We start from the raw sequence: 11,061 nt of genomic DNA on the forward strand, positions 1-11,061 counted from the left end.
CAGCGCTAAAAGGAACAGGTTCCATAAGAGTTGTAGACGAGAGATTTGAGAAAAGAGCTTTGAAGAACTTGAAAACAACAACAGCAACTTTAACAGCAGTTAAAAGATTAACTACGATCATCATAAAAATAAACACACACAGTAATGCTGATTAAACTCAGCAGACGGCGCTGTGTGACAAAGGATTTGATGGCAGTAGTATTATAAATATCATCACTGCGAAAACAGTTTGAACACCATCAGAGCAGCTTGCCTAAAATACTTAAATATCAATTTAAAAATCTAAATAAAAACAGCATTAGTTCTTTCCTTCATATTGTAAATGGCGTTGTGAAGTTGCTTTCGAGGAAGCAAACGGATTTTAAGGGTTATTGAATTTCTGACCAATCACAGTCGGCTGGGGGAAACCTTATACGAGCACGGCATTAAGAGAAGGGGCGGGAGCAAGAATGTCCTAAAAGTTAAATAAACTTCGTGGCGGTGAATGGTGCATCGCAGAGGATACCTTGGTCATACATACCGACGCGCGTCCTCATAGCCACATCGCTCCGAAGAATGACGTCTAAATGCCCGAGATGCGAGAAGCCCGTGTTTTTTGGTAAAATACCGATCACTGAATTTTAGTGTTGATGAATCGTGTTGGAAAGGAATTCATTTTTGTGGCACAGCCGTCAACTAAGGAGTTGACGCCGTAAATAATTCACGAGCATTCAGTTTTATTCTGTAAATTTAATCGAGTTTAGATTTGTTAAATTAACATGTGAGGAAGACTGAAGTGAAAGTTTGTCTTTGAAGAGGTTACATAAGAACCAGCTACTAGATGAAAAACACATTTATTCAAACTTTGTCCATTTAATGTTCAGAAATTTCTGAGATGTAAGATCTATTGATGACTGTAACTGAAAGCGAAGTGTTTTTGCAAGGCTTAGTTATTGTGATGACAAAGGAGCAGTATTGTTCAGTCAGCTGTTACTGACGGTCGATTCCATGGTAAATATTCCGCAGAGTTTCTGCTGTCCTTTGGGTCCGTAAATTCTTTTGCCAGCAAAAAAGAGGACGAGGCATGCTATGCTGTTATGTAAAGGTTGGCGAAAAAGAACTGTCACTTGGATGGCGTGTTAAAGTGCGGTTACAGAGGACACTGAGGGGTGGAATGCTTTCCTGTCTGGGTCAAGCGGACGCGCTGTGTCTTTTAAATAGTTCGTTTGTATTCAGGACCCCCCATGGTCTTGAGACCTCCACCACAAAACATTTCTCTTGGAGATTTACATGCATTTTGGGAAGCTCTCTGGAATTCCTGTGGTGGTGGTGGTGGGGATGTGTATGCGAGTGTTTATAGAGTCCAAGAGTGTCCGTTCAGTTTTTGTTTTTAACTTCCTAAGACCAGATCTAGTTTTCACAAACAAGATTAGGTTTTGCTCATTTTTTTATTGACATTTTGCTGGCTTCTGTTTGCTAAATGTTAGAGGAGATGATACAGGGAGGTCAAGAGAACCAAGAGCAGTACAGAGTTCAGTCTCTCTCTCTCTCTCTTTCTCTCTCACTCACACACACACACACACACACACACACACACACACACACACACACACACACGTGCGCGCGCACTCACACACACAGACCTACACCTATTACAAATACATACACACCAGTTACAAAGCCACATGCATACCAGTCTGAATTATAAATACACACCAGTCACAATTCAACATAACTACTGAGCCATAACAAAGCAAAAATATCCACTGTATTGACAGGAGCTGGGTTACATCGATCAAAGAATTCAGGGCAAGGATTGACTATTTGTTTACTTTATTGTTTTAAGGGGAAAAGTCAAATATCGGTTTATTTTGGGTGTTGTGCTTGTGTGTGCTTATTTCTGAGGGGCTATTATTGTTTGCAGTGTACATGACAGAGAAATGTTTTCATGAACTGGCAGAGTCCTTGTCAACTGTCGTATAATTCCCACACTCAGGCTGTGAGAGAAAGGCCTGAGGAGATGAGCATGACACAGCAGTGGCATCTTATGTAACCAGATAAACTCTTTAAACGACACAATTGAATCCTAATTATCAAGAGATAATTAGGATTCAGTCGTGTCACAATCATCAATAGATGCCTCTCTACAAAGGTTTTGCTTGTATTCTCAGTGAGGAGAAAATCATCTCATTGAATAATTCTTTAGCACTTGCATATCTATGGAAGTTCTGAATAAAAGTGCATGATGCAGTAAGATTGGTGTTGTTAAGTGGTACATATGTAGTAATGGCAGAGTTAATTGTGTGGTCATCTTTGTGTTTTGCTGTGTTTTAGCTGAGAAAGTGAGCTCCTTGGGGAAGAACTGGCACCGTTTTTGCCTGAAATGTGAACGGTGTAATAAGATTCTCTCTGCCGGCAACCATGCTGAGGTAAGAGGGGTATGTTTAGCCCCAAGATGTGTGTTGGGTGGGTGTGATGTATAGGATGTATAGGATGAGTAACACAGAGTACTTCAGTCTTCAGCTGATCATTTGAGCTTACCAAGAGAAAACTGAATATGGAAATACATATAGCATATCAAGCAAATGTGGGGAATTATCAAGATGCTATTTTTAGTTAAAATTGCCCAGCCCTATCTTTAGTGTGGTTGTCCTTGTGTTTGTGTTGAGTTTGTCTAGGATGAATGTTGCTCACCTCAGTATAAAGGTTTTGACTATAGTTGTGCTCGGGTGTGTGTGTGTGTGTAGAGTAAATGTAACTGACTGTAGAACAGAAGGAATGAAAGTTTCTGTGGTGCTGTGCTTGGGTGTGTGCATACTATTTCTTTAGTGTTTGGACCTGATTATAGCACAGTGATCATGGGAGTTTGAATATAGAGGCATGTCTTTGAATTCCTGGGTGTACATATGTAGAACTATCACCCAGCTAAAACTTGTCACTCCTTCTATGTCTACCTCCCTATCACCGTCACCCTCCTCTCCCTCATTTTCTTTGTGTCCGTCACACCGCCCTGCCGCTATTTATATACAGATAGACTCCCATGGCATGAATCATATGAAAATGTAATATTTTATCATCACCAGAGAATGAAAGGTTGGACAGATAATGTGTAACGTCAACTGAGTTCTCATAACTACACAAACACCAACTCAGTGCTGTCATCCAGCATTTGCTAATATAATACCGATATATCTACTTAAGAGTGTATCAGATAATTGTAAAGCGTAGTAGAGTTAGGGGTCAGATTCAATTTTTTGTTGTTGTTTGAAATCTTTCAGAAATTTTTACTAATGTTCAGATATCTTGAATTGAAATATCCTTTTCCTCTCTACCTCCTTAAGATGCAGTCACTCGGAACAGCCTGAGTGGAACTCACAGGCAGTGTTCTTACATCTCTGTAACACTGAAATCCCAGTCACACAAATGAACAAAGACAAGCCTTATCCACCCGCAGAAGCCCAACCATTTCTCATGGTTCATTTCTCTAGATTCTCAAGAGAAGCTTGTCAACTCTCATCGGTCATTTCCTCTCCCTGCTCGTAACTTTAGACGATTCTGAGAATGAATGCACTGGATGTCTCTGTTTGCTATAACTGGTCAATGGAAAATTGAAGCATTTTATAAACACTTTTCACCCAGCAGAGTGTGTGTTGAGAGGTGAACTTTAGGTCAAATGAAGGGAGAGTATCTCTGGATAAGAATGATTTAATGCATGAAATCGTTCACAGATCTTTGGTGAGTGGTTGAATGAACATTCATGTCGGCCATGACTAGTTGAATCAGTTTAATTGGTTAGATACGAGTGTGTACATGGAGGCAGATTATATTGTAGTTGTTTGATCAGAATTATCACATTTCTCCATATCAAACCACCTAGAAGTCACTTGTACATACTCACTCATACACACAACGTCACACTTGTGATGCACATGTGATTCTGATTCTGATTCTGGTAGAGAATAGTATGTGCTTTCTTCTTAGGGAATGCTTTTACACTTTAACACACACACACACAAACGCACACATGCCGCATGGGCACAGACACACACACACACACACACACACACACACACACACACACACACATCTAGAATGTGCCCAGTTAGGTTATGACCTCACTCATAGTGCATTTGCTCTGCTGACACTCACACATACATTTACCGTGGACCTGCACACACACACACAGACTCACACAAACACACACACACACACACACACACACACACACACACACACAAACAAAATGTCAGCGTATAATGGCATATATATTCTTGCCGTCTTAGTCACACTTTTGTGCTTCTATTTAATTAACAATTTTCCGCTATCTCTTATTTTACATACTGACATACACTTGTCTGTGGGTTTAAACAAAAACTTTTCTAGTTCTCATGAGTGCTGGGGTGAGGTCTCTTTCATTCCTTCATTACAGCAATTACAACCTTTGATGTCATCTGCTGTCTGATGAACAATTTACTCTTGCAGATTTTTCATTGCTTCTGATAATCTCCTCTTTTTTTGATGTGTGTGTGTGCGCGTGTGTGTGTCTGTGTGTCTATGTGTATTTTAAGGACTATAAAGGAAAAGCATTCTATGGGTGGGCCAGGAAGGAACTGCACTTTTAAAAACTTCATATGAAAACATTCATAAATGGCTTGGGAAGTTTGCAGTTTGTTTGTTTGCAGATTGGTGATGGTGTTTGTGTCTGTAAGTCTATTTCTGTATGAATAGTAAGGGTGTTTAGAGCTTTAAATCTCTAATAATCTGAAGAATAACTCTGGTGGTAATAATGTTTATCTGTTGTTATTTGAGGAACAGTGATAGAGTTTTCATAGTATGAACAAAACAGTCGCTACTGATCTTGAGTCCTATTTCTGATCTTGTGCCGCTGTTTTACTTGGAGTACAAGGGTGTTTTCTTGTCACTGATATGCACACCTGTCTCTTTTTCCCTGAATCAAAACTTTAAAACCTCAGATATAAAAAGCAGAAGCAGAAAGTGCTATGTGAAATGTGAGAGAGGTTTTTGCCATGTAGGAGTTGTACAAGTGTATTAACAGAATGAATTAATGGTATAACACAGATGTAAAGGCATTATTAACTTATAATATATAATATTCATATTATCTTTGCTGTGTCAAATTTTAGAGGATTATTCCATTACCCAGTATTTTTAAATTTATTTTACGGGAGAGTACTGAAGTGATTTTGTAATTCTGTGAAAACATTTAAGATTAGTTCGTGTAAATGTTCATTTTAAGAACATTATTCAAAATAATTTTGCTTTATCTCTGTCCCGCAGCACGATGGGATGCCTTACTGTCACCAACCATGCTATGGAATGCTGTTTGGGCCAAAAGGTGAAAGAAAACTTAAATTTTCACATATTTATTCTTGGACTCAATTAACGAAACATAAAAAACACATTTTGTATATCTGTGTTTGCCGCCCCACCTCTCTCTCCCCCGCTCTCTCCCTCTCTCTCTTTCTCTCTTTGCAAGCATACATTTGTCACACACACACACACACACACCATAATAAATGTTTCTCACATTTCTGTCTTTGCAGGTGTGAATATTGGGGGGGCAGGGTCTTATATCTATGACACGCCCCCTCAGACACCCGTCAATAAAACATCCGAGAGCTCTCCCACTACACCATGGACCCACTCAAACTCCGACAGACAACACAGCAAAGGTATGTTACTTACAACTGCACAGTCATTCCCACACACACACACAGCCTAAACATTCCCACACACACACGCACACACGCGCGTGTGGATACGCTGCCCTTTAGCGGGGTATGTCTGGAATGATCTTGTCAAATTCTCCTACCTGGAAAGCAATACTAGATAGATAGATAGATAGATAGATAGATAGATAGATAGATAGTTTATTGTTCTCAGATGGAAACTGTATAAAAAAAATTAAATTACAAATGAAAAAGCAGCTTCTGAAATATGCAGATTCCAGAAGGTTCCTGAATAGACATACACTTTTTTTTCCCCCTATCTCTCTCTCTGCGGCTAGTTTATCAGGTCTCCACTGTGGTCATGATGAACTGGTTAAATATAGAGACACATGTGCATGCACACTTTCTTTCAATGCGGCACTTCTAGAGCGGACCTCTCCGTCCGGACAACTGCTGGAATGTTAATTGACTGCTTTGATTAACTCACTTCCTGAACTGTTTCAGAAACTGTGCTCTCAGAGGCTTTGAGTGGAATGTCAGGGGAGGGTTTGGGAAAACACTAATTTTAGGAAAATGCTCATTTAACGAAAGGGAGGGTTAAAGACAGAAGAGAGGAATGTTAAGGAGCTGCCATGGAAACATTTCTGTCCTTAGTTTGTGACCTGTAATACAGAGTTGCATCTGTGACCGAGAGGAACCAACGTTTGAATGTGAAATGTTTAACGTGTTAGAGTTAAAGTTAAAGGTTAAGGTTTAAGGTTGTTGGTTAGGGTTAAGTTTATAAGTTACATGTTAAGGGTTCTGTTTAGTCTGATAAGCCATGAAATGTGAACCAAATTAACACTGTTCTTTTAAGAGACAGGAAACCTCCCTTTTAAGGATGCTTTCATGTGAGTTACGTTTGCTGAGGGACACAGAAAAATGCAATGAACATTGCAGTGAAATTTCTTGTAAGAAGTTGTGGTGATAAGACTCTGGTGTTTGTTCATAGTGATGCCTGTCCAGGTGAAGACATTTGCTGGTGAAACATCTCTGTGCCCTGGCTGTGGGAAAGTGGTTTATTTTGGTGAGTTAACACTAAAATAAGCTTAACTGTGGCAATGAAAACATTCACAGTGAGACTGAGAAAGCTCTCAGAACTTCCTAAGGGACTTGTGTGTGTGTGTGAAATTAATGCTTGGGGTTTCTTCTCCTCTTTCTGTCATCCAGCGGAGAAGGTGATGTCATTAGGCCGTAACTGGCACCGACCCTGTCTGCGCTGTGAGAGATGCAAGAAAACACTGACCCCTGGTGGCCATGCTGAGGTATTATACATACAGTTTTTTAACATTATCATTTGAATTTTAGTATTGTTTTCAATGGTTGCAATTCCAGGAATAACAATGTTTGTATCCTTATGTAGCAGTAAGTGAAACAATTATGATTAGTGAGATGATAGACAGTCTTGTAGTAATAAATTAACAGGTTTTAAAATTTATCTGAAGTGGAATGTTGCAATTCTGTGAATGATAAATACCAACCATATTTTTGCAGTTCTGAAATTAGGGACTGAGCATAGGACATTTTTCTGAATTAAAAATATTTAGGCCCAAGTAGTGCAGAATGCCCTTTTTCCTGATTATCTACATCAAAAAGTACAATCTATGATTAAGACTCTTTAATTAGTATATCCACAAATTTAGAGTGCTGTTCTTGACATAGAAATCTTTTCTCTTCCCTGGTGTTTGAACTTCTCAGAGGCCATAGTTTTTTTGGTACATCATTTTCTTGATCTGTCGGTCAAGACATTCCCATATTTGTTTGGTGTTGAAATACTTGATTCAGCTTTGTGCTTTTACTGTTAAATGTTATTTAATTATATGTTGATTTGTTTCATATCTGTGATAGCATGAAGGACGGCCCTTCTGTCATGTGCCTTGCTACGGGTACCTGTTTGGGCCAAAAGGTGTGAACATTGGAAAGGTGGGCTGTTACATCTATGAGAGAGACATAATGGAGGATGAGATTCCTAATCAGTCTTAAAAAAGATCTGCACATCTGCATGCACCCACACACGCCCACTCATACACACACGCATGCACACACACACACACACACAGACACACACACACACAGGTTGGATTCTATTCATCCTGATTTTTAGAATATAAATGTATCAGTAATGGAACAGTTCTAGACACTTTACTGAATTATTTAAGACTAAATTACACTATTTATGTGGTACACTGCATGACTCTGAAAGCATTTTATTTGCAAACACTTACATTACATTACACTTACTTATTCAGTCATGAAAACACACACACACACAAATGCATTTCCATGCCTTTGTGATGCATGTACCCCTTTGGAGACATATGTGGAAACTATGTGACATCACCTTAAACATTACTGTTTTCATTGTTGTAATTATTACATAATGCTACAATCTGTTGTAAAATATCAATACCATTTGATAAAGATAATTTCAGATATTCTGTTTTCTTGTGTTTTACTCTCTCTTGGCTGGCTTATTTACTCTGAACTACATCAGTGATGTAAGAGAAATTTCTGCATATTCCAGAAATTTAGGTTGAATATATGAAAAATCCCTGCTGTTTGGTGACCAGAGCAAATATCAGATTATGATAAAGTGGCTTTTAAGGAGTGTAACTATAAGCCTTAACTAACTGTTTATCACTACAATAATTCATTAAAAGTTGCATCCCTCTCTCTCTCTCTCTCTCTCTCTCTCTCTGTCGGGCCTCATTATTGTAACAGTCACTGTCGTTTACTTTTATCTGTATGTTTGTTTTAATGAATTAAGTCACAAGTTTTATAAACTGTGACTGACAGAATAATAACCAGAGAACATTAGTCAGATGTCTCACTCAGGGTCAGTTTTTTCCCACAAATTAAATCAGTGACTGTAACCTGGGCCAGAAAGATAATAAAGAGGTAAACACATAAATAATATAACCAACAGAGAGGCAGTCAGAACTATTTAGAAACACATTTGAGGCAGCAAAATTATTTGTATTTGTATTCGAATAAAAGTGGAACTAGGCGTAACAATCCTGTTTTTTTTTTTATAACACTTCTAATTTTGGGATGTTAAAGTGTTAATATAAGTGTTCAATAAACTATTATAATAATTATAATAATATTCATTTATGGTATTCATAAACCCAGCAGTAAACATGTATAACCGCAATCATTATTGAAAAGAATATTATTTTAAAATTAACAATGAGTTTCTAATCCACACTCCACACATGCCTATGTGAACATTCTGAACCCCGCCACCACCAGCCCTAATTGGAGGACGCAACCATGTGACACACAGGCTGACTGAGCAGTGAGCAGAGTGTACAGGTGAAGTAACTAATAACGACACAGCCAGAGCTAACATAAGCTAATCTTCTACGTGGAAGATCCTGTGGAGTTATACTTTAATATAGGTTTCACAAATAACGAAATACTTCACCTTTTGGCACATCAGCACCATATTATCGTAAGTATCAGGACTTTGAAAAGATTGTGCAAGAAACTGTGTCTGTTCCGAAGAAAGAACCACACGGATTTGGAGGAAATTGCAACGAGAATAAAATCCTATTTAAAAAAAAAAAAAAAAAAGTCATAATATCACGAGACTTAAATCGTAATTTTCCGAGAAAAAGTCAAGTAGTTTTAGACTACATTTTAAGGGGGAAATTTCAGAAGAGCAGCCTTCCTCCTGCGTTAAAATGAGGAACGTGGAGCATCTTGTAAAGTTTTACTTGAGTATAGGTTTCACGAATAACGAAATAATGAATCTTTCGACACATCAGCACCACATTGCGGCAGACGGCTCTGCTGATCGTCTTATGCTCTTCTGAAATTAAGACTTTATTCTCGTAATATTACGACTTCATTCTCGAAATCTCAGATTTTCTTTCCCTTAACGTGGCCCTTTTTCTCCGTTGTAATGAGGAACACCAGCTTGGTCTATTTGACATGTTGTTTTTTCTTCCCGAAAACAAATATCTTTTAAAATATTTGTATGAAATACAATACGTAAAAACCTACTATTTGTGCTTTGCCGAATATCGTATTCAGCTGCACCCTCACTATCTATCTATCTCAGATAGGTAAAACAAAGAATACACTGCGCCTTGTCACTTCATTTTGGATTCAGAATTTCCCTTAATGATACATAGATTAATTTTAATTCGTAAGGTTTTGGTAAAACAAGTGAAACTTGCCCAAAGCAAATTGCACCTGTACTCATGTAGCCTATATGATGGAGGTCTCAGGGCATGCAGCAAAGTGATTCCATATATCAGTACAACACTGGAATGATACAGGATATGGATATTGTACATTTTATTATGCTTACTTTAAAAATGCAAAACAAATCAAAGTTTTAAAAGTGGATGTAAAAAATGTTTTAAAAATACAGACACAAAGCAATTACTGAGCACACATTCCTCACAAAGCAGCCATCATGGCTGACATTACCATCATATTGAGACAGCCGTGTACATAGAACTGTCCACTGTTTGCTGTGTCAGTACAAAAGCTTATAAAGAACATTATCAAAAATCCTTCATCCTGTAAGAACATCTAGGTGTCATAGTGCTGTAATGATGTCATGCGTGGTTAGGTTTGTATGTCTTGCCCGAACCAAAAAACAGCATTTCACTGCGGGACATCTTAAGAGCAATCTGTGAACAGCGAAAATCAATCCTAATCAACTTTTAGACAACTTTGATAAATGACCTGTGTATGGGTGAGTGTGAAGCAGGGTTGCTGAAAATGGCTTTCCAAGGTTTCTGTTTTGGATAACTGAAATTAGCAAAGTGTACTATGGGGATCAAATTGAGACACTTGTTTAAAATGTTTGATTTAAGGGTCATCTAGGGTAGAGTACATGCAGAACAATACTTGTGTCTATAACTGTTTTTTTTTTTTTTTCTTCATATGTTTTCAGTATTTTATCGTGACAACATGCAGGACCATGTAGTGATTGACACTGAGGAGGTTGAGGAGGAGAATGGGACTGATATTAGACACCACCTTGATGTCTCTGAGAAGGATCTAGAAATGCTTTGTGAGGCTGCACAGGCAGCAGACAGAGACGCTGGCAGGGCAAATTAGAGACATCTTAAAGAAGGCGTGGCATGAGGAGAGAGTGAGGCTAGAGAAGGAAAGCAGGGAGCAGGAGAAAGGATGGAGGGAGCAGGAGAAAGGAGGGAGGGAGCAGGAGCAGGCTCAAATGTGTACTCTCCCCACACCAGAAAATCCACAGGGCTTGCTGATAGAGGAAACCGATGACAAGAAAAACTTGGGAACCTGTCATGAAACACTGGACAAAGAGTTGAGTCTGCTTTGAAAGAGTTTGAAGAGAAGGTGAAAGAGCTGCTGAAGGAAG

General features: G+C 38.5%; 1 protein-coding gene across 2 annotated transcripts; it reads left to right on the forward strand.

Moving 5' to 3' along the window:
• The first annotated feature begins 482 nt into the window (after positions 1-482).
• Positions 483-8,143, forward strand: crip3 (cysteine-rich protein 3). Of its 2 annotated transcripts, XM_030786461.1 has the most exons (7): positions 483-598; positions 2,314-2,408; positions 5,278-5,335; positions 5,544-5,672; positions 6,661-6,735; positions 6,879-6,973; positions 7,557-8,143. In XM_030786461.1, the coding sequence occupies exons 1-7, from the start codon at positions 556-558 to the stop codon at positions 7,689-7,691; spliced, it is 630 nt and encodes a 209-aa protein (XP_030642321.1). In that variant the 5' UTR covers positions 483-555; the 3' UTR covers positions 7,692-8,143. The 2 variants fall into 2 exon arrangements, with proteins under 2 accessions (XP_030642321.1, XP_030642322.1); XM_030786462.1 differs by lacking the exon at positions 5,544-5,672 and having other exon boundaries at positions 5,278-5,336; positions 6,665-6,735.
• The last annotated feature ends 2,918 nt before the right edge of the window (positions 8,144-11,061 follow it).

This window comes from Chanos chanos, chromosome 10 (genome assembly GCF_902362185.1).
Source record: "Chanos chanos chromosome 10, fChaCha1.1, whole genome shotgun sequence".
NCBI classification, from domain to species: Eukaryota; Metazoa; Chordata; class Actinopteri; order Gonorynchiformes; family Chanidae; genus Chanos; species Chanos chanos.